Source organism: Hylobates moloch, unplaced genomic scaffold (genome assembly GCF_009828535.3).
Source record: "Hylobates moloch isolate HMO894 unplaced genomic scaffold, HMol_V3 SCAFFOLD_7, whole genome shotgun sequence".
Classification (NCBI taxonomy): Eukaryota; Metazoa; Chordata; class Mammalia; order Primates; family Hylobatidae; genus Hylobates; species Hylobates moloch.
Genome location: NW_026652282.1, coordinates 120,031,708 through 120,055,981, shown reverse-complemented (window position 1 = coordinate 120,055,981; position 24,274 = coordinate 120,031,708). Strand labels below are relative to the sequence as shown.

At 37.4% G+C, this 24,274-nt stretch overlaps 1 protein-coding gene across 5 annotated transcripts in view; it reads left to right on the top strand.

Annotated features, from left to right (window-relative positions):
- ATP11C (ATPase phospholipid transporting 11C) overlaps positions 1-24,274 on the top strand; it is a 207,566-nt gene that overhangs the window by 98,023 nt on the left and 85,269 nt on the right. For all 5 annotated transcript variants that reach the window (XM_032757742.2, XM_058441669.1, XM_058441670.1 and 2 more), the window contains 4 exons: positions 7,605-7,724; positions 15,003-15,092; positions 17,470-17,550; positions 19,438-19,545. In XM_032757742.2, the coding sequence (XP_032613633.1) occupies positions 7,605-7,724; positions 15,003-15,092; positions 17,470-17,550; positions 19,438-19,545 (399 nt within the window). The remainder of the gene's footprint in view (positions 1-7,604; positions 7,725-15,002; positions 15,093-17,469; positions 17,551-19,437; positions 19,546-24,274) is intronic.

Genomic DNA, 24,274 nt, shown 5'->3' with positions numbered 1-24,274 from the left:
GAGAGGGAAGAGATGATGGAGAGACAGTGTCAATAATTCCAGTGCAGTTCCCAGGTGCCTGTGTGCTCTGCCACAAAGGGAGAAACGAATTCCTATTTTTACTGTCAGGGTGTCAGATCAACAGTTCCAAAATATGATATATGTTCTGGACAGCAGCCTCCATAAGCTCCTCGAGTGGCCCTCAGTTGTCATCAAACATGGCACTTGTCAGCCTCCCTGGCTAACTCTAGTCCTCTTCATGAACACTGAAGAACAGTGTTTTCAAAACCAAGCACTCTGTGCTAGTGGACCATAATTCATCCTGCCCCTTTAGGCAGGGGTAGCACCAAAATTTCCCGTGCCTCTTCTGTAGAGCCAGAAACTTTCTTGCTTTAAATAAAACATTTACATGTGGGTTATGTTGAGGACATTGCCTAGTTCCATGCTGGCCCAGTTGCTAGAGTTTTAATATTCCTATAGTTTGTTAACATTTGCAAACCTCATCCTTTGTTCCTGCGAATAGTTTACAGTCATTTAAAGTGATTTCTGGGTGTTTCTGTTAATCCTGCTGTAAGGAGTCTGTTACGTTATGTGACCTTATTTTATAGATAAGGAAATGAGGCTCAACTAAGCCATTTTCTCCAGGTCTCATTTTGAAGAAAAAAAAGTTGTAAATAATATTTCTCAGAGTTATAACTGTCTTGCTTCCCCTGTCCCCTCCAGATTTTGCCCTGAAAGCCTTCCCTATAGGAAGAATGTTTGTTTTTTTTAAAGAGTTGGGGTCTTCACTCTGTTGCCCAGGCTGGAGTGCAGTGGTGATCATAGTTCACTGTAACCTCGAACTTCTGGGCTTAAGTGGTCCTCCTGCCTCAGGTTCCCTAGGAGGACTACAGGTGTGTGCCAGCATGCCCTGCTAATTAAAAAAAATTTTTTTTTGTAGAGACAGGGGTCTCACTGTGTTTGACTGGGCTGGTCTGGAACTCTGGGCCTCAAGCAAAGTATTGGGATTACAGGTCCAAGCCACTGTGCCAGGTCCAGGAAGAATGCACCCCCTGCCCCGAAACCCCTTACTTTCTTCATTTATTCAACTAAGCCATGCTCCACAATGGAAACTTGCTTTTTATCTACCTCTTTTGTTGGGGATGTTAAGAAAAGTTATAGCCTGGATGTGCTCTTTAAATTAATTACACTTAGAGCTCAGGCAGTTTTTAAGCCAGTTTGCTTTTTGTATGGTATTTGACAGTTTACTTGGAAAAATGCACTCATTGGTTTTGCTGGACACACTCCAACTTATATTTGAACTGGCAGACCTTTCTAGGAAACATCACTTTTATAGTAATGACACTATCACTGAAAAAAGAAATAAAACCTTGTTCAGGTCGTCAGACACCAGTTTTACAATATTTTTTCTTTTGCTCTAGCTAGAGTTTCTTATCTCTTCTTACACTGTAATAAAAATTCTTCTCTGGTGATCTAGAAAGTAATTTTTGGATGAGAATTTATCTCTTCTAGGTAATGATACTGGTCAAGGCATTTTTCTCCCTAATATCCAGTGGCTTTTTTCCTTGCAATTGCTAGATATTACTGTTGGCTGCTGAGATACAACTTTCTTACCTCTGAGATATCTAAATAGTGAGAAAAATCTTCCATCCCTAAGGGACCTTTCCACATAAACCATCTGCTTAGGCCTTTCTTGCATATATTTTTGAAGCTTGAATTTACAGTATTACAGTGACTCTCTTAGGGTGGGAAACTCTGTGTCATAGTGAATACTTAGATTATGTCTCTTCCTCTGAAAATACAACTAAAAGTTCAATTCAGCTTTCCTCTGAAGCTTATTGTTTAGCACCACTTTTTATTGTGGTCCATTTATTGTAGGCAGGGATTAGAAAAGAACTTCCCAAGATGAGGAAAAATTACTGTATGGTGTAAGATACTGATATTTAAAAATAATAACACCTTAAAATACAGAAGTTACAAAGGCAAATCAGGTCTTTGGAGAAGAATAACAAAAAGATGTGAAATGGTGCAATAATGGGGCTCAGGCCGCCAGAGTACTGCTTTGAGCTCTTAAGGAATAGACTGTCTTCTGATGCTTCCTTTGCTGCCTCCCATGGAAGTACAGGAACTAGGCAAGCCATAATTGGCTCACTTCCCAAGTTCTGGGAAACTTTACAAGGATCACAGGGGTTGGTACAAGTTGCTTGATAATCTGCAGCATTCTCTCTGAGATTTAGCTGCCATTGTGTTGCCAAATTTCTGCATGTCAGTATGCAGATGGTCCCATCTCTCCCTCCAGCCTCTGAGGTTTGTAATCTATATTTATTTCTCCTCTTTTCAGCCAGGTTGGGTTTTGAGATCTTGGGGCCTGCTTTATTCCTGCTTTTTATTTGCATATATATTTTTATCCATTTCCTGAGGGTAATCGTAAATGGTTAGCTGGATTGTCAGCCTCACTGCTCCTATCTTTAAGGGTTAAGAATCTCCTAGTTTAGAGTTTTAAATTTTGTTAAGTGTTTGGAATGAAAGGCTGTGTGTAGAGATGGGTAGGGTGAAAGTGAAAGGGAACTTCTGAGGCTTTGTATACTTGCTGGTTAAATTTTTGTGCATATTGTCAGGCTTTGGGTTAGGAAAGATTCTGTTAATAAGGAAAGTTGAGTTGCTGAGACCCCAAAGGAACACTGAGAGTCGCAGGTTACTTCCTATAAATGGAAGAACCTGAATCATTAAAAGATAAAATTCCTGTTAGAATCTTGAATCAAGAATGTTTACAGTATTTTTGATCCATCAACTTTCTATTAGCAATCCTTTAATGAAGCTGCATTTCAGTCTTTCGAGCCACAATTTCTGTAGCTCTGAAGTTCTTGGAGTAAGGGCATGGTGGGGGAAGGGGGATCAGATTGGGAATTCTTAGAATTGATTGTCCCTGGTGAAATTAAACTGCTCAGTGAATCACTTTGAGATAATGAAAGGTCCACTCTGAGCTTCCAAACAAGGCATTGTTCTTATCCAAATCCTCATGGTCAGTCTTTTTATTAAGCGTTGTGCTTGCTGATTTAGGTGTTTGTGTGAGGCTTAATATCCATTTCCTGTAGTAGTTTTTATTCAATTAAATGTGAAGCCATTGGGTAATGCCTAATTAGAGAAATCTTTGTGTTTAGGGATAAACTTTGTGTATTCATTTGTCCTTTGGTCAAGTGTTTGAGAATTTCAGTTAATATGACTGTAATTAAGCTTTAAAGGCAGAACAACACAAATGCCCCATCAGTCTTGCTTCACTTCCTTTGGCAAAAGGAGAGACAGCTTAATCACTTAAGAAGTAGCAGTAAAAGCAAAATCTGAAAAGTGCAATTTTAAGGATCATTTTTGAGTTATGATTGTAAGTTACACATTAAGTTTATTCATCTTTGCTTGTTATAATGGAGTGGGCTTGGAAACCTCAGCAATTTAACCACCGAATACATTGTAGTTATTTTAACCAAGAAGCTTAATACACTGGAAATGTTTCCTGGCACTGTAGTGATCTCCTCCCCATACCCCCACCCTTTCAGCCCTAGTATGGAAATGCTGACTTCTGGGAGCATTTTAGTAGACATATGAAATTTTGATGAAATACTCTGTCTTTCAATTTTGAATTTGGCGTTTTTAAGACACTATGCTGTTCAAAAATATTCCTGCTTCAGAGAAGAAAATAGGTTTGGGCTGGAGTGTGGAGAACCATTTAAAATCATTGCCAAGTCTTCAGAGTTTAGTAAGAATTTTTTTTTTGTTCATTTTTGAGCAAATACTTTTATTTGCTGTGGTAGCTTACAGAAAGCAGTTTGATGACCAATAAAAGTAATGCTCTGCCAGGGATTACATCGGTTTTAAGATTATTTGCTGATAATCCAAGTAGTTTTGCATTATATCAGGGCCTGTAATTCTCATTATCAGTGATCTGAATAATTGATGGGAGATAACCACATGCAAAATAAATTGTCGAAGGGGAATCTTACTTTGCGAGCAGCTTAAAATGGTTGAACAGAACACTATTTGAGGGTTATTTGTATTTTTAACCTTTGGAAGGCAAATTGTTTAAATTATTTAAAGAAATAGTGCAAGATTATGGCTGGCATACTAAAAACTTGTAGGATGTTATTTAAGGACGATCACTGAAAGAGTCTGTGGCAGTAATTCTTAGCTGTGCTCGCAAATTAGAATTGTCACCTGGGGAGCTTCCAGAAAAATTAAATATTAAATAAAAGAACCAGGCATGAGTATTGTGTTTAAATCCACTGTGTGACCAGGATAAAGAGTCAAAGATCTATGGCTAACTCATAAATATAAGTCTGCCAGCACCTGGAAAGGATATATAGGTAGGCTTTATTTCAGATCCTGTGCCAGCTTTTATAGTAACAGTCTTGTATTGAGGTCTCTGTTTTTCTTCAGTTCTTATCTAGTCAGGTCTGGAGGCAACCAAGGAACAAATTTTGTTTCCAATGGCTTTTCATTTTTTTATGACTAGCAAAGACATAGGATTTTAAGATGGTGCCAGTTAAATAATTACTGTGTTAGGTTTTTTATTGAGAGGCCATTTTGGGGTATAAATTACTTGCTTTATTTTTTTTTACAGTATTCAGTTTATACTATGGAGGTATAAATTAGGAGTACAAAAGGTTGATTTTTATCTTGAGAAATTTACATTGCTTTCTCTGTTAATTCATATATTGTAAACATATTTTTAAATATTTGCCATACTTTATTATATAGTGTGGTGTGTCATTAAAATAGAGTCAGTACCAGCATATTTCAAGTTTTAAGAAATGCTGTTCTTAAGGACAATTGAATGGGAAGCAGTTCAGCACAGGATGGACTCCTAATGAATTACAGTTCATTACGAGGTGCCAGGAATCACACACTCCCACTCCAGACTACACTGCGTGCCATCCAAATGGGAATTTTAAAAATGATTTCTACTTAGCATTTCTCTGCTTTGGCAAAGACACCTACATTATTCAAAATCACAGGAACTAACACCACTGTTTTAACACTCTATATTGGCAGCAGGTGGGCAATTACGGTGAATTTACGTGAGTTCAGCATTGCTATTTTTTATGTGAACCAAATATTATTATACAGTTGCAGGAAATCCCACCAGACATTGCAGTTTCATCAGCTTTTAAGGTGAAACAGGCACGGAAAAGTCACCTACCTCATACTACTCCACCCCCAGTCTTAGGCACTTCTCAACCCAAACCTGTTTAGGGTAAAGAGACTGTAAAATGCTATTTTGGAAAATGCTCAGAAGTGGACATTCTGCTGCTTCTTTCAGGCTTCTGTTTCGTCATCTAACAGCAATCACTGCTGGGATCTGTACACACAAAACCCCAAACCTGCATAGTAATTTCAATCCATTTTCTCCAATTTAATGGAGATAGAGGCCACTTAGGCCTTATTCAAAAAAGATCAGAGAGATAATGTATGAGGAAAGCTCTTAGTAAAACTGGAAATGTTATTCAAATGTAGGGAATTAATAAAAATATCAGTGTGCCTAAAAAAATTGTATTGTGCTTTTTCCTTTTGTTCTTTGGCATGGAATGTAGAAGACAATTCAGAATTGGGAAAGCACTAGTCCATTTTTGTTTTAAGTTAATCAGTGGTTGCTGTAATTCAGGGGAAAAATCTATATTGACAGCACGCGACATATCCTACTTCACTGATTCTCTACCTCCTTTGCCTCTTGCCCCTTTCCACTTGTAGAATTAACTAAGAACTTGTATAAAAGGTAACCCTGCCTCATTTACTCTGCAGCCACTTCTTCCTTGTGTGAAAAACTAAACAGCCATATGAATATTAAATTAAAGGTTGCAAATTGCAATGTATACGTGGACTTGGCATTTTCTCTAATTCAAATTGGTACATTATAAGAGTTAGGTCTATTGCCGAGACCACAGAGAGGCCTTAACCTGCAACAGAAGGTGGGAGCTGGGGTGAAGCCAGATAAACTATACATCTGGCAGGTGCACACACTTTCACTTTTAAGTTTTACAAAATGGATATTATGGAAAATTTGGTGCTCTTATCAGTAAGCTGTGTCAGAACCTGTATATTACAGTTGCAAACAGAGAAGTAAGCCCCTAAATCAAAGCTACCACTTGGTAAAGATACTGTTTACTGGTTTCCAGGAACTGTGTGAAAATTTACCTATGAATCATTTACTCTTAGCATGCGAAAGACCTTGGACAATCAGTTGTTCTAATGCCTTGTCTTTGGGCGGGCAGATAAATAACCAAGCTATCCAGCATAGATACTTAACTGACTTTTTCCAGGTCTCCAGGGATCCCACAAATTCCCTTAGCACACTCCGGAGTAGCTTTCCAGAGTTATATACAGCCTGAATCTCTTCTACTTCAGTTTGTCCCAGTTACTTTTTGCATGATTCCTTACAAATTTTGAAGGCAATATCATAAGCTTAAATGAAAACGCAAGGCAAAGAGGTTTTATGTATACTTTGGGGTGATTTTTAATTTTTAAACGAAGGAATAATTTTCCACATACCATCTACATAAGATGCACAAATTCAGACTGGAGTACATTCAGACATTGTAGATAATTGGAAGACTACAAGTTCTAAGTCTTGCTTAAAATGATTACTTTGAGGGTGAGATTTATACCTTTGACCTTTAAATAGATCATTGAAAGGAAGGAAAATCTTTGTGACTACATATATTAAAACATTTTAGGTTGGGGAATTATATTTCTAAAAAATAATGGGAATATATAAATGGATATTTGTTTCTATCATACATCCTTTGACTTAAATATGTGGTAGTCTCAGATATGGTAATATAGTACCATACAAGGAGACTGTCCCAAATTTATATAAGAAAAGGGTATTATCCTGATTTAAGCAAAGAGAGTGAGGCCTCAGCAAAATTAAAGGGTGGGATAAAATAGAGCCCAATCTTGAAACTTTTAGATTCAGTGAGTCTACTTAATAAAAATGTAAAAGGGGCATGAGAAATATATTGTGTGAAATGGAACTTTACAACAATAAGGCTCTGAGAGATTGCAAAATAAACTATCCTGTAAAGCCAAATAATTATAGTTTCTTTTTAGAAAAAGTCGATCATTTCTTCAATAGAGGCAGCCATTGTATTTCTGACCTTTACACTTATACACAATTATTTTGTGTTTAGAAGTAATCTGCATTATGCTTTCTGTTCTCTAGTAAGGTAGTTGAAGGGTTGTCCTCAGTAGTTGCATAATAAATGAAATATTCCCAGTCTATTCTTTCGTGAGTTAGTGTGTTGCTAGTGAAGGTTATGGTTAAGATTCATTTGGGCTGTGGATGAAAAAAATGATTGGCAGTAAAAGTATTTTTTCTCTAGGGTACATTCTTTAATCATTTTAGAATTGCACTGTTGACCTCAGAACAGTTGGTTCAAACAGCACTTTTACTAATCTTTACTATGTCAGCAAGTAAGAGCTTAATGGATTTTGAATTCCCTAACAAGGTTTTCTCCTCTCCCTACTACTTTCTCACCAGATTATAGCCCAGCATGCTTAGACAAGAATTATGGGCTTGGTAGAAGTGTGGACAAATGTGATGAAAAACTGAATTTTTTCCCTTTTCTCTTGGTCAGTGTGCTGGAGAAGAGAAACGAGTTGGCACACGCACAGTGTTTGTTGGCAATCATCCAGTTTCGGAAACAGAAGCTTACATTGCACAAAGATTTTGTGATAATAGAATAGTCTCATCTAAGGTAAGTTTTTGTTTTAACTCAATAGATGTTCATATAGTGAATCAGATAATGCATTTATTCTAATTTATGCTTCTGAGGAAACTGATGCATTTATGTATGTGTACATGTATTTGCATATACACGGATCATATACTAGCTATAGTAAGTATTCCTCTGAAAGACAGTTTATTTAAAAAATCACTTTGTCTTGTTATAGGTGAAAGATCATTCACTTGCCTTCCATTATGATTCACAGTGCTTGTTGATTATGCATATTACTTTAAACCGTAAAGTTTGTTAAAAATATGAATTACTTACTTGTGCAAAGCTTCCTGAATTACCCTTGAATGGATGAACTAGGATATAAAAGAATGCAAATTCTTTTATAAAAGATTTGCATTCTTTTGGAGACAGCTGTCCTGGAATGACTTTATTTGCATTTCTTTCTAGTTCCCCTGCCAACCCCTCCACCTCCCATCCCACTTCTCAAGTATTAATACAGTCCTATGTCCCAAAGGGTGCATGCTGCTCAGTACACTGCTTCACCTGTGATCTGTTAAGAGTTAAGTCACTGCAGCTGTGTCACCGTTTGAATGCATCTTTCTTCAGCATAGTGTAGGACTAAGAGCATTGGCCTGGAAGTTTGTATTTAAATCCTGGCCCAACCACTTACTAGTTGTGTCACCTTGGCCAAATTAATCGCCCTGATTCTAAATGTCCTCGTTGGTGAAATGGGGCTAATACTCTGTGAAACCACTTCTTATAGCTCCTATACCCGGTAGTCATCATTCTGCAAGTGTTATTTAGCTAGTCTTTACCTCTGGCTGACCAGGTTAGGTGCTAGGTTGGCCTACTGCCATCTCTTGTAGAATGGAATAGATCTTGAAGATTTTCCTCACTTCCTCATGTGCCCTGGCAAGGTAGAGATAAAAGTTGGTGACGTTTGGTTCACTGTACACTTGTAATCACTTAGAACCTGAAACAAAATTATGCCTTTCCTTAAAAATATATGACATTTTGGTTTTCAAATACGCATTTAATTTCTCGTTTGGGTGGTGATACAGTAGTGATCATGTCTAGCTGGGAGATTAACATGTAAAATATGGTCAGGACAGGTGAAAATTTTGTTGCCTAATGAGCAGATATGTAGGCCTATAGAACATTTTATTCTGGATAAAAATGTCTATTTCCTCTTAATCTTACACACTAGTGGCAGAAATTTTATTCTCAGCCAGAGGTTTACATACTTGTGCCTAAAATAGTGAATAGTTCTTTTACTGGAAATTTCAACTCACCTTGTGGTATCCAATTAAATGGTCTGTAGTAGTCCTTTGATTCAGAATTGTGGACTTGTAGAGCTAAATGGTCTTAAGAGGTTATCTTATTCAGCTCACTGACTTTACAGATGGAGAAACCAAGGCCAGAGAAATTCAGGCACATGGTCACCAAGCAGAGTTAGTAATAAAACCAGGAGTAGAACTACTTTATAAGGTCTAGTTGCTCTGAATAAAGAGGTCTCTTTACATCATTGTGCTGTTTGGGTTCCTTCCTCATTTTTTTTCTCTCCTCTTGCATTGTGCTTGGCATGGGGCGACAACTCAAACGGTAGCTGCTATTGTTATTTGTGTTTCTGTGATTATTATTACAATACTGAGTAGTACTACTGATTTCCTCAGGTTCATGTGTTTTGAATGGGTGGGATACTATCTCCTAAATGGAGGCCTTCAGCTCTACTCCGAAAAGACCAACAATTTCATAGTTTGACGTTTTCTTCCTCACATTGTCTTGCCTGTTTGTATTTATACCAGGATTTTTTAAAAGATTATTTTTCCAAAATATACTATTTATAGAATATGTTAGCTGCCTTCCAACTTTGTAGCAAGTGTTGATTTTCTTTCTCCACCCTTCAGTCATAAAAATAATTATCTTAATTGGATGCTGCTTTTGTTTACAAACACTACCAGTAATGTGACATTATAAATGTTAAGGCAGGGAACACTGAAGACAAACATTTTGACCTACTTTAAATTTTATTTGCTAATAAAATTAATGCTTTTTTTTTTTTTTTTGAGACGGAGTCTCACTTTGTCACCCAGGCTGGAGTTCAGAGGCGAGATCTTGGTTCACTGCAAGCCCCGCCTCCCGGGTTCACGCCATTCTCCTGCCTTAGCCTCCCAAGTAGCTGGGACTACAGGCGCCCGCCACCACGCCTGGCTAATTTTTTGTATTTTTAGTAGAGACAGGGTTTCACCGGGTTAGCCAAGGATGGTCTCGTGATCCGCCTGCCTTGGCCTCCCAAAGTGCTGGGATTACAGGCGTGAGCCACTGCATCCGGCCTAATGCTTTTTGTTTTTTTATCTCCTGGGAACACAAATACTTCCTTCAGAAAAATTTGGCCTCTACAGCCTCACAAACTTTAATGTACTCTGCAGGGATTTTGGAAATCACCAGAATTTTGTAGCTGGTGCAAAACTTGGAAATTCCCTTCTTCAGCAAAAGGAGCATTGATTGTACTCTGCTATGAATTTTAGGATCTTTAGTTTCCATCATGTTTATCTGTTGTGTGTTTTTTTCCTTTAAAAATTTTTAAGATTTTTAAAAAAAATTAATTAATTTTTTTTTTTTTGGTATTTTTAGTAGAGACGGGGTTTCACCATATTGGCCAGGCTGGTCATAAACTCCTGGCGTCAAGTAATCCCCCTGCCCCAGCCTCCGAAAGTGCTGGGATTACAGAAGTGAGTCACTGCACCCCGCCCTTTGCCCAGCTTTTAATGGAGTTGATTTTTTTTTTTTCTTACTGTTTGAGTTCCTTATAGATTCTGGATATTAGTCCTTTGCCGGAATCATAATTTGCAAATATTTTCTCCCATTTTATAGATTGTCTGTTTACTCTGTTGATTATTTCTTTTGCTGTGCAGCTTTTTAATTTAAGTCCCATTTGTTTATTTTTGGTTTTTGGGCATTTGCTTTTTTGTCTTCGTCATCAGTTATTTGCCTAGGCTAATGTCCAGAAGAGTTTTTCCTAAGTTTTCTTTGAGCAGGTGACTGCTAACTTTATTATTACTTTAAATATCTACTACTTTATTTTTACCTTTTTCTCTTTCTTTTTTACTGCTATTCAGACACATTAAAAGTTATTTGGAGTCTTAAGTTCCTCATCTGCATTTTTAATGCTAAATCATCAGCATTTTTAATGATAAATTGGAAATCTTGGGTAAAACAGTACTGGTAAAAACAAGTAAAGTTCTAAAGCCTCCTTTTGCTTAAATAATTGACTCTCAAAGCTGAGATTCTCTTCAACTTTCCTCCTTTGGGAAATTTGCTTAGTAAGTTTATAAAGTTTTGGTTTCAAATTAAATTAGATGATACATATTTGAGGCAGTGACCCACAACTTTTTCACATAATTTCATCTTTAGTGGCCACACTTATGTACAGGTTATTTAATCCACTACAAAGCATATATAAAATGCACTGTATGTACCGGGAAAGCTGGCGTTTTTTGTTTATTTGTTTTTGAGACAGAGTCCCTGTCGCCCAGGCTGGAATGCAGTGGCGTGCGATTTCAGCTCGATGCAACCTCCGCCTCATGGGTTCAAGCGATTCTCCTGCCTCAGCCTCCCAAGTAGCTGGGATTACAGGCGTCCGCCTGGCTAATTTTTTGTATTTTTAACAGAGACGAGGTTTCGCCATGTTGCCCAGGCTGGTCTCGAACTCCTGACCGCAGGTGATCCACCCACCTCAGCCTCCCAAAGTGCTGGGATTACAGGTGTGAGCCGTCATGCCCAGCCCAAAGCTGGCGTTTTCTGTATAAATAGTTTTAAACATGTTCTAAATGTCTGGGCTGCTTTTTAAGTTTATAGTTGCACTTAAAGATAGTATAAAAGAGGCCCGGTGCAGTGGCTCACACCTGTAATGCCAGCACTTCGGGAGGCTGAGGCAGGTGAAGTTTGAAACCAGCCTCGGAGATGGTTCAAAGGGAGACCCCGTATCTACAAAAAATACAAAAATTGGCCGGGCGCGGTGGCTCACGCCTGTAATCCCAGCACTTTGGGAGGCCGAGACGGGCAGATTGCCTGAGCTTAGGAGTTGAAGACCAGCCTGACCAACATGGTGAAACCCTGTCTCTACTAAAAATATAAAAATTAGCTGGGTGTGGTGGCGTGCGCCTGTAATTCCAGCTACTTGGGAGGCTGAGGCAGGAGAATCACTTGAACCTGGGAGGTGGAGGTTGCAGTGAGCTGAGATCACACCACTGCACTCTAGCTTGGGTGACAGAGTGAGACTCTGTCTCCAAAAAAAAAACAACAACAACACACACACATACACAACAAAAATTAGCCAGGCATGGTGGTGTGTGCCTGTAGTCCCAGCTACTCAGGAGGCTGAGGCGGGAGAATTGCTTGAGCCTGGGAGGCAGAGGCTGCAGTGAGCTGGGAAGGCGCTACTGCACTCCAGCCTGGGTGACAGTGTGAGACTCTATTTCAATAAATAAATAAATAAATAGTATTTACTGACGTCTCCAAGCAAGAACTAACTTGTAACAAAAACTGAATTCTCATCATTGTGTCTAAAAAACTGCTATACACATTTTCTTCTTGTGATTAACTTTTTTTTTTTTTTTTTTGCCATGGAGGTCATGCTTGAGATAACATTGTTTTTGGTTTGTAGCAACTGACCAAGCTGGAGAGTCTACTTTTTAGATAAACAAGTTAATTTGAATAACTTGATGTATATGGCTATAACTCAATTTCACTTTTAGTTATAAAACTCTAAAAAGTAGACTTTTCTTGGTCTGCATTAAAATCTTACATTTGTATTATACTAAGAAAGATGTGCTAGAAACTAAGTTTACCTTTTAGTTAAACCAGTGGAGTAAATGGCTAGGGCATAAGTTTTAATAAAGATTTCTTGTATACCTTCTGTGTGCTAAACTATTGTTCTAGGCACCTGTGATAAGGCGATTTAGGACATGCTCCCTGATCTCTTAATAGCTCATGACTTGATGAAGGAGAGAAGAGGGCAGTCATTTCCTATGAAGGGAATAATCAGAATTCCTCAAGGAAGCAGTTCATTTAATAAAACAGTGGTTAACTAACAGTTGGGACTTAAAAACGACAACAACAAAAGTATTCCCTTTTGATGTGTTTATATCACCTTTCACAGATGACTCTGTAATGCTTATTTGATTAATTAAAAACTCTTTAATTTGGGAACAGAAGGGTAACATACCAGAAGCTCAGCCATTAGCCTGTTGTTGGAGTTTAGCTTATTGTTTTAGAAAGTTGATTTTAAATAATTGGGACAGTTCAAAATGCTGGTCTGACCTATGTCAGCTTCAAGGTGACTGGATCAGTGGTTTTGAGTGGCTTCTATTTTTGGTCACAAGCTACCCTGCGAATCTCATAAAAAGTGTGGACCTTCTTCTCTCAAGTGATGCACATCCATGCACAATTCTGCATTTATTTTAAAATTATCTTCCCTAAGGCACTTCTTGGACTCCAGGGTAGAACCTTTTCTAAGTTGGTTATTGGTTGTAATGCAGCTGTTCTACTGAATGTACTTGCCTCCTTTTGTGTTTCTTCCCTGAGGATTCCCTAAATTTTGAGCCCATAAGCCTTTTTAAACTGAAAGGTTAGTAAATTCCCATATATTATGTCGTGCTGTACAACTTGGCTTTTCAGTCACCTCTTATTAAAGGATATGTTCTCACATATTATACAGATAATTGGGGTGGGCTTTGGTAATTGGTAATTGGTAAAAATTTCATGCTAAATTGCACATGGTCAGAAGACGAGAACTCTCAGGCCAACTGTCAACCGCAGAACTCTCAAATGTAAATTTAGCTTTTTAGGTTAAGAAACATTTCTTTCTTTCTAGTTTCTGGTCTTACTAGGTCATCTGAAAAATTCAATGTTTTTTGGTCACTTTTAAATGATTCAGTCCTTGAGCTTAAGGTATCAGGGACAAAGTACGATTGACAGTTGGCCTAAGATTTCTGCGGTTGACAGTTGGCCTAAGAGTTCTAGTCTTCTGACCATGTGCAATTTAGCATGAAACTTTTACCAATTACCAAAGCGTGGCCCAGAGTGGTATGTTATTGATTAAAATGAAAGCCCTCCATGGCCCAGGGTTGTGTATACACCTTCCCAGCTGTCATGGAAATTGGAGGTACTCATAGGGACAGAGTGACTCATAGGAGTATCTGTTATGATCATCAAGACTCCAGAGGTTAGCTGAGCCAGAAATTAATGTGTTCATTCATTCCTCCAAATAATTTATTTGTTTATTTATTTTATTATTTATTTATTTTTTGAGGCAGGGTCTCGCTTTGTCGCCCAGGCTGGAGTGCAGTGGCACCATCTCAGCTCACTGCAGCCTCCGCCTCCTGGGTTCAAGCGATTCTTGTGCCTCAGCCTCTCAAGTAGCTGGGACTACAGGCGTGCACCACCATGTCCAGCTAAGTTCTGTATTTTTAGTAGAGATGGGGTTTGACTATGTTGCCCAGGCTTTTTTTTTTTTTTTTTTTTTTTTTTTGATGACGGAGTCTCATTCTCGCTCTGTTGCCTAGGCTGGAGTGCAGTAGCGAGATCTCGGCTGACTGCAACCGCTGCCTTCCAGGTTTAAGTGATTCTCCTGTCTCAGCCGCCCGAGTAGCTGGGATTACAGTGTGTGCCACCACACCTGGCTAATTTTTGTATTTTTAGTAGAGACAGGGTTTCGCCCTGTTGGCCAGGCTGGTCTCGAACTCCTGACTTCAGGTGATGTGCCTGCCTTGGCCTCCCAAAATGCTGGGATTACAGGTGTGAACCACTGTGCTTGGCCATCCAAATAATTTATTGTCTGCCTTGTACCAGGCACTGTGTTGAGTGTTGGGAAAATTGTAAACAATACAGGTGAACAACCTCCTCCTATAGAACTCTTTGCTTATCGAGGGAGAAACTTTAATTTAAAATGTACACATATATAACTCACTATAATGAGTATTATCAAGTAAGTATATATAGGATGACATGAGAACACATAACAAGGAACCTAATTTAGATTGGGTCAGAGAAAGCAAAGGTATGAGACTAGATGGTTATTGTAATGCGTAGAATGAAAGCTTCATTTCTGAAAAAGGTTTTCATATACTATGCCTCTAAATATATGCTTATGTATATGTGTGAGATTTGGGTTTCAAAGTGTTGGACATACTAAATATCACTTTGTATGATAATGTGGACCCATAATCAGTCATTACTCTTAAGATTTTTCAAGTTTTCTTCATAACAGTGTTCTTTTTTCTTCCTCCCTTACAGTATACACTTTGGAATTTTCTCCCAAAGAATCTGTTTGAGCAGTTTAGAAGAATTGCAAATTTTTATTTTCTCATAATTTTCCTTGTACAGGTAAGAGCTCCTTAAACAGCCACTTAACTTTTAGAAACTTGATTGCTTAAACACATTTTCAATCTATTTCTAACCTTAAAATGCCATGTAATTAAAAAAAGACATTTCCAGAGCTTATTATAATATGACTTCTTAAAGTAGAAACATAACATTTAAAGATTATCATTTTATAAATTTCTAAAGTTGTTTTTATTAGAAAACCTGTTGAGATTTTGTTTCATTGTTACTTTCTTTGAAATTTTCATGGATATCATATCTTTGCTCATCCTAGGATGATGTGTATTGTGTACCATTAAATGAAATGGAATATATCAAAACTGAAAATAGTTCAAACTAATAGTTTTATTTTGTTACATACCAGTTTCAGCCTAATAGGAAACTTCTCACTCATCTTCCTGTTCTCTCTCATTCATTTACTCACTTTAAGGGTGAGAGCCTAGTTAGATCAATCTGCTTCTCTGTATTCTTTCTACTGTTTTGTGTTTTAAAATTTTAGACAGTTTAAATTGTATCTTCCATCTTTAAATCTGTAAGCTATTAAAATCTTTTCCTCGCCGTAATTACCCCTGAAAATTTTACTACATTATAGGTACTTTTTTTCTCATTTCATTTTTTAAATGAAGCAGAAAAATCCCATTGAAATTGCTCAAATGCGCTGTTGATGTTAAGTGCTTCTGTTTACTCACTTTGAAGCTTTGAGTAAATGGTACTGTAATTGAATTTAGCCTTGCTACTTAAAATCAGTCTGTGGTATAATATGGGCAAGAGCCTATTTTAATCCTGAATGATGGAAGATTTGAAAAGGAGCTCCTCTGGATCCATGGTCTTACAGATATAGAATAAACTACCTAGAGGATTCTGCTTGAAAGAATCATTCTACTTGGTGGGCAGTGCATTTCATTTCAGTTCAGCAAATGTATACCACTCATCCACCTACTATGTGCTGTGCAGTAGGACAGACAACAAAAATGGTAGCAGGTACAATGAAGATCAAGATATGGCTTTTCTACTCTTAAGGAATTTATGCTATAGCTGAGAAGACCAGTCACATAACAGTCATGTATTCACTTAATGTAGTAAAGCCATTCAAGAAGCATTAACAGAATGCTTTGGGTATACAGTGTAAGTTATCATTTTTTTTTACCCAAGAGGAATTTGAGAAGGCTTCAGAGAATAGATGCTATCTGAACAGAGCCTTTAAGGATTAGAAGGATTTACTTGGTGGAGAATGCTGAACTGGTATTTCAGGGATAGGGAAGAGATTGCCTGAAGTCACAGAGCCATGTAGAAGCCTTGCATACATGGAAGTATATATTGTATCTACAACACAGGGTGTATGGCAGAGGCAGGCCTTGTTGAGGGTTGGAGATGAGAGTCAACGAGTTGGGAGGGCACATTGAACTCAAAATCATCCTCCCTTAAATCTACTTCTCTTTCAGCATTTCCTGTCTCAGTGAATGATGACAACATTCACCTAGACATGCTAACCCGATACTTGGAAGACGTCTTTAATAAGCACTTATATCTAACTCTTGGCATTTTTGCCTCCTAAATATTTATAGAACTTCTTTCCGTGCCTCCCGCTAACACTCTAGTCCAAGCCATCATCTTTCACCTAGATTACAGCAATAGCCTCCTAAATAGACTCCTTGCCTTCACTCTTGTTCCCTTCTAATTCATCTTCCACAGAGCAGTGAGAATGATCTTTTCAAAATGCAGTTCTGTTCATGTGACCTTTCCTTGCTTAAAACTTTCAAGGATTTCCTGCTATTTGTGGGATAAAGAATGAACAGCTTACTTTGGCCTAGAGGGCCCTGCACAGTCTGGCTCCTGCCTCCCTCTCCAGCCCCATCTCACACCACACTCCCTCTTGCCACTGGCTTCCTTTATTTCCTAGAGACCTGCATATACTGTTCACTGTGCCTAGAAAACTACCTTTCGTCTAGTTAACTCCTATTTACCCTTCAGACCTCAGCATCTACACACTTGTTTTACTGTCTGATTTTTCTTGTAAGCTGCCAGCTACATGAAGGCAGGGACTTGTCTCCATCTTGTTTAAAGCAGTATCTCTAGAGCTTGGCTGATAATAGCACAAGCGCTGACAGAATGGTGCTCAGCAAATAGGTGGTAAGTGAATGGATATATTTCAATAAAGGGGTTAATCCAAGCTGGGATAAAAACTATGCCTGAATTTAGGACTATTTCTTAAACTAACTGCCATGTAGTTTGCTTTCGTTTTAATGAAAATTGATACTTACCCTACTACTGGAATGTGTTTTGTCTATGTTTCTGTTTGAAATGTTTGCAGCATGTAGGTGCTGCATATGAGTTAATGACAAATTTTCATTTTACTTTCAATTTAATTTTATTTACCCAGGTCACAGTAGACACACCAACTAGCCCAGTTACCAGTGGACTTCCACTTTTCTTTGTTATAACTGTTACAGCCATCAAGCAGGTAAATTTCTTATTTACATTTGCACCTGCATTTCAGTCCAGGCTTGTTGGAATTTCATTGTCAAAGGCTCTTTTTCATATTTATATACAGTGGGTAGTATCCTTTATGGATTTATTTTATATTTGGTTCCTCTTGAAAACCTATTAAAATAATAGTCACATCCTTAATGTATTTCCTTGTTTCCTCTTCAGTATCTGTGTATGTGGGTGTAAATGTAAAAGAGCAGGTAAAAGGTACAGCCCAGTCAGGAAATAGGAGGTAGATTTTTAATGCATATTAATTGTTTCAGTGTGGTATGTCTGTGTGAAAAACTCCCATTTTTGTGGATTTTTAAAAATTCTTTATGCCTGTAGCGAGAACTCAAGGGAAGAATACTTTAATTTTCTTGTTTTTTCCTTCTACTGCTTCACGGGGGGTAGTAGGTAGAGGGGGCGTTTCCTGTTTTTTGTCAGAGCTGATAGACTGCCACAGATTGTGATATGGATGTCTTTAAGTATTTTGAACATTTTGTATGCTAGTATGTTTGAAAAATTCCAGATGAAAATGGAAACAGGAAATTGGAGGTGAAAGGGTAGGTTAACAACGTTAATCATGTTTTGTGTCAGTCCACAGCGTCTGACTATTTACAAACATATGTTTAGATGATACTTAACAAAGTACTTTTAAAAAGGATACCAAAGAAGCTTGCAAAACAGAGGTCTTCTTAGCATTATTGAGAACAAGATTACCTTTCCTCTTGGGGTTATCTGGTCTTATATCTTGCCTACCAGGAACTATAAGAATATTTTATCAAGTGTTCAGTTGCAAAATAAAGACTTTTGGAATGTTCTTTTCCTTAGACTGATAGGATTATTTTCTTTAACATCATAAAATTGCTGGTTCCAAGAATAGCATGTGTGGTTTTCAAAGGCTTTTTTACTGATTCATTCTACTCCCAATACTGGTTCATGTTAGGACCTTTATTTCTTCACCAGCATCACAAAATGTACTCTATAAAGTGATAGCTTAGCATTGTCATAAAGAGGACAGAAGAAGAATGGATATAGTACCTGAGGGGAAAAAGTGGGGGGGAGGTGATGAAGAGACTTTTCAAACAGTTGTATTTGAAAAGGTACAGACATTATTACAATGAAAAAAAGACAAAGGTATATAAAAAAGGAGAGGAGGTCATGCTCAAACATTCATGAACATCCTTTAGATCTTTTGGCTTAAATCTACTTTAGATGAAAAGTCCAAAGTAAAAGGAGCCATTAGATCTTTCTCTGATTACTTTTAACTGGAAACGATGAATACCAATTTATATTTTCTTTTATCACCAAGTCAGTTGAAAAGTTTAGCTGTTGATCTCTAAAACTTATCATAGCTTCTCTGCCAAAACAATCCTAGCTTGCCTTTTCTATTCTCTGTGGGTGAGAAATAATTAAAATATTCCCTTGGAGATGATTACTCGAACAGTCTATTACAGTATGTACAAAAGATTATATGTAAGTGATTATGGCTATAAGAAAATACAAACCCAGGACAATCTTTTTTCAAATTAAAAAGTAGAGAGAATAGAATTAACATTAACTCAAATAAGAGTACAGTTAAAATAAATCATAGCCTTTCACACATGAAGATATTAAGTCTCCAGTGCTTGTGTTTTCATTAATATTTAAAGAGTGGAGAAAACTTTTAACACAATAAAGCTATTTATCTAAGGAGTATTTTCAAAGTGTGTCTCAGATTTGCTATTAAAATGTGTAGCATTGTCTCTTTAGCATTCTGAGTTTAAATTAATGCTATAATTATAAATATTCGGTGTTGACTCATGGGAGGATATAGAAATTTATTAACAGCTTTATTTCATTATTTGAACTCAATTATATAGTTATTTTTATCTTTCAGGGATATGAGGATTGGCTGAGACACAGAGCTGACAATGAAGTCAACAAAAGCACTGTTTACATTATTGAAAATGCAAAGCGAGTGAGAAAAGAAAGTGAAAAAATCAAGGTATTTTTCTTAGTCCACTCCTTTTTTAATGGTAAAAATACACCATTTTAAAGTGTATAATTTAGTGTCATTTAGTACTTCATAATGTTGTGCAACCGTTAACTCTATCTAGTTCCAGAACATTTTCATCACCCAAAAAGGAAACCCTATACCCATAAGCAGTCACTCCACATTTCTCCCTCCTCCAGGTCTTAGCAATACTAACCTTCTTTCTGTCCCTATGGATGTATGTATTTTGAATGTTTCATATTTCTTATGTGTCCTTTTTGTCTAGCTGTTTTCACTCAGAATGTTTTTGAGGTTCATCTGCATTATAGTATATAGCAGCATTTCCTTCCTTTTGATGGCTGAATAACATTTCATTTTATTTATTCATCAGCTGATGGACATTTGGGTTGTTTCTACCTTTTGGGATTATGAATTGCTATGAACATTGAATTACAGTTTTTGTTTGAACATCTGTTTTTAATTCTTTGAGGTATATACCTAGGAGGAAAATTGCTGGGTCATATTGTAATTACATGTTTAACTTTTTAATGAACCACTAAACTATTTTCCATAGTGCCTGTACCATTTTACATTCCCATCAGCAACATATGAGACTTCCAAGGTAGTAGTATTTTATTTTGACAGTCTCAGGCAATTGTTTATTCCAGTTAATCATTGTTTATTATTTACCCAGTAAGACCCTGTCAAATAACATTTTTGACTTGTCCATGTCAAACACTAATTTTTTGGTTCTCATTAGATTTTTTAAATTAAAAAAATATATTTTTAGAGCGGTTTTAGGTTCACAGGAAAATTGAGTAGAAAATACAGAGTACCCATAAACCCACTGTCCCCAAACACATTTTCTGTGGCTGTCAACATCCCACACCAGAATGGTACATTTGTTACAATCAGTGAACCTATTTTGGCACACTATCACCCAAAGTCCATAGATTATATTAGGGGCCACTCTTGGTGTTATACATTCTATGGGTTTTGTTAAATATAGGATACATATCTACATAGCCTACATTTGTATATATGTACATATGTATCCATAGTAGTATCATTCCAAGATAGTTTCACTGCCCTAAAAATCTTCTGTTCTCTTCCTGTTCATTCCTTATTCCCCCCAACCCATGGTAACCAGTGATCTTTTTGCTGTCTCTATAGTTTTGCCTTTCCTAGGATGTCACATATTTAGAATCATACAGCCTTTTCAGATTGGCTTCTTTCACTTAGTAATATGCTTTCAAGTTTCTTCCATGTCTTTCCGTGGCTTGATAGCTCATTTGTTTCTAGTGATGAATAATATTTCATTTTCTGGATATACCATAGTTTATCCATTCACCTACTGAAGGGCATTTTAGTTACCTCTGAGTTTTGGCAATTATGAGTAAAACTGCTATAAACATTTGTGTGCAGGTTTTTATATGGACATACATTTTTAATTCATTTGAATAAATACAAAGAAGTGCTGAATTGTATGGTAAGAGTATGTTTCGTTTTGTAAGAAACTGCCAAACTATCTTCCAAAGTAGCTGTATCATTTTGCATTCTCACCAACAATGAATGGGAGTTCTTGTTGTTCCACATCCTCACTGGGTTTTGATGTTCTCAGTGCTTTGTATGTTGGCTGTTTTAACAGGTGTGTAGTACTATCTCACTTTTGTCTTAATTAGCATTTCACTGATAACATGATATGGACTTTCTTTTCATATGGTTCTTTGTCATCTGTATATCTTCGTTGGTGAGATGCTGCTTAGTTTTTGCCCATTTTTAAAGCAGGTTGTTTTCTTATTGAATTTTAAGAATTCTCCATATGCCCAACAATAGTTAAATTTCCTTCAATCTTCTTATAGTAATGATGGGAGGAAGACTACAGAGTGGGAGGGTCACCAGTGTTTGACATAGAATGTCTTCCTTTTTCTACTTTTTCTTTTCTCTGTTCTCTACATCCTGGTCAAGGGGGAACTTGTGCTGAACTAGGTTAGGTTAAGATCTGAAGTTTTCGAAACAACTGTAGAAACTCCGCATTATTGATCAGCGTAAGAACCAAAGGCAGACTGAGTACAGTGGCTCACGCCTGTAATCCCAGCACTCTGGGAGGCCAAGTTGGGTGGATCGCTTGAGTCCAGGAGTTGGAATCCATCCTGGGCAACATGGCAAAACCCGGTCTCTCCAAAAAAATTAGCCAAGCAGTCCCAGCTACTTGGGAGGCTGAGGTGGGAGGATCACCTGAGCCCAAAAAGTTGAGGCTGCGGTGAGCCGAGATTGAGCCACTGCACTCCAGCCTGGGTGACAGAGTGAGACCCTGTCTCAAAAAAAAAAAAAAAAACAAAAACAAAAACAAACCAACAACAACAACAAACAAAGGCTGCCTAAATGATTCATAGCATCCAATCTGTTGTTCCCAGTACACTACGTAAAATTGCAAAGCAGGCAAAGGCCTCCTGCGTCTCTCCCTTTCTTTCATTTCCTCTTTCTGATTTTGTTGACACTCCACCCCACCCCCCCTTTACAAAGGCCCCCATTTTTCACTTTCCCTCCACCAAGCTTCTCTTCCTTGAGGCTGAACTCAACCAGGTATAATCTTGATTAAATAAATATGAAGCTATTGTGATTAAATTATTGTGTGAGATGCTATTTGATGTAGCTGTTTCTGGAGTGTAAGTGTGTGGGGAGTGATGCTTATTAGCCAGCAGTCTCTAAATAGCAGATTGCTTGGCTGGGAAGTAGGGGGAAAGAGTTTGTTAAGACTCCTTTTGAGCCAAGAGAGAGACTTGGTCTGCATCCTTAGTGTGGTGGGGAGTCTTTGAAGTGTTAAAGCCGGAGAGTGACTTGATGATTTTTAAAAATAAAACTGAAGAGAGGCAAAATGAAAGCATGAATGTGCAATCAGAGAGATATAGCTTGGGCAAAAAATGATAAGGGCTTATATTAGGATGATAGTAGTATTGATAATAATAAAAATAGTAGTCAACATTTATATAGTATGTAATATATGCCAGGCAGTCTTTTTTTACATTCTATTAACTCATTTAACCCTCAACAACAACCGTATGAAGTAGGTATTTTTATTATCCTCTCTTTACAAATGATGAAACCGAGGCATAAGGAGGTTAAGGAACTTGTCCACTACTAGTAAGTTGGGAAGCTGGGATTTGAATTAAAGCAAGCCTAGGTGTAGAGTCCATGCTCTTAACCACAACTCTCTACTACCTGTTTAGATTTTAAGGGAAATGGATATATGCAGGATATTTTTTGGAGGTAGAATCATCAGGATTTAGTGATTTATTGGATGTAGTGGGTGAGAGAAACAGGAAAAAAAATAATTAAGATAGCCTTCCTGGTTTTGGCCTGAGCAACTGAGGGAATTACATAGTGCTATTAAAGAAAATGCTAGTGCTTTTAAATAAGATGGGAAAGCCTAGGAGAAAAACAGATTTAGGGACAGAGGTGGGAGTGAAGAGAAATCAGGAATTCACTTTTGGCTATGTTAAGTTTGAGAAACCTATTAGACATACATTTGGAGTTGTCAATCCTGGAGCTCAGAGGAGGTGTTTTAAATAGAAGTTGAAATTTGGATGTCATCAGTCTATACATACCATATGATGCCATGAGACGGGATGGAATTTCATACAGCATAGAGAATGAGACTTAGAACTTGAGGAATTCCAATGTGAAGACACTATTATTTTTAATGGAAGGAGTATTTTTTGGCGTCAGAAATATCAGAAACTAGATAATAGTAAGACACCTCTCAATCATATGTCATGCTTTAGTGCCAAATAGAAATAAAAGTTATACTCTAGTACTTCAACCAATGAATCAACCAAAATGTATTGAAATATTGTGCTGAGTTACAGAAGGGTTACAAAGAATGAAAGAGATGGTTCATGCTCTCAAGAAGTTTTATAGTTTAGCTTAGTAGTCATGCCACATAATGCTAAAAGAATAAAAATACAAGACCATAAGAACCCAGTGAGTGCTTCTGAAAAAAAAAATACTCTGAATTTAGAGAACGGGAATGAAAACAGTTTTCTCACATGAGATGGGCATGAGATAGATTGTAAAATTCAGAGAGGCAGAGTGTGAAAACATGGATTGGGGCAGAGAATGAGGAACAATGCTAAGAGGTAAAGAAGAAGCTCCTTGGGTGAAAATGAGATGTTAGGTTAGATTTAATAAAAGGAGTTGATTTGAACATCTTTTCTAATATAAATGTTTAATGCTATAAATTTTCCTCCAAGTGTTGCTTTAGCAACAGCCTACAAATTTGGATATATTATGTTTACATTTTCATTTAGTTTAATATTTTCTGATTTCTCTTTAATTCTTCCTCGATTCATGGGTTATTTAGAAGTTTGTTATGTAATTTCTAAATATTTGGGAATTTTCTAGTTATTATTTTTTTTTTGAGATGGAGTTTCGCTCGTCACCCAGGCTGGAGTGCAATGCCGCAATCTTGGCTCACTGCAACCTCCACCTCCCGGGTTCAAGCGATTCTTCTGCTTCAGCCTCCCAAGTATCTGGGATTACAGGCATGCACCACCGTGCCTGACTAATTTTGTATTTTTAGTAGAGATGAGGTTTTACGATGTTGGTCAGGCCGGTGTCGAACTCCCCAGGTGATCCATCCACTCTGGCCTCCCAAAGTGGTGGGATTACAGGTGTGAGCCACCATGCCCGGCCTAGATACCTTTTTGTTATTGGTTTCTAATTTAATTCCGTTGTGTTC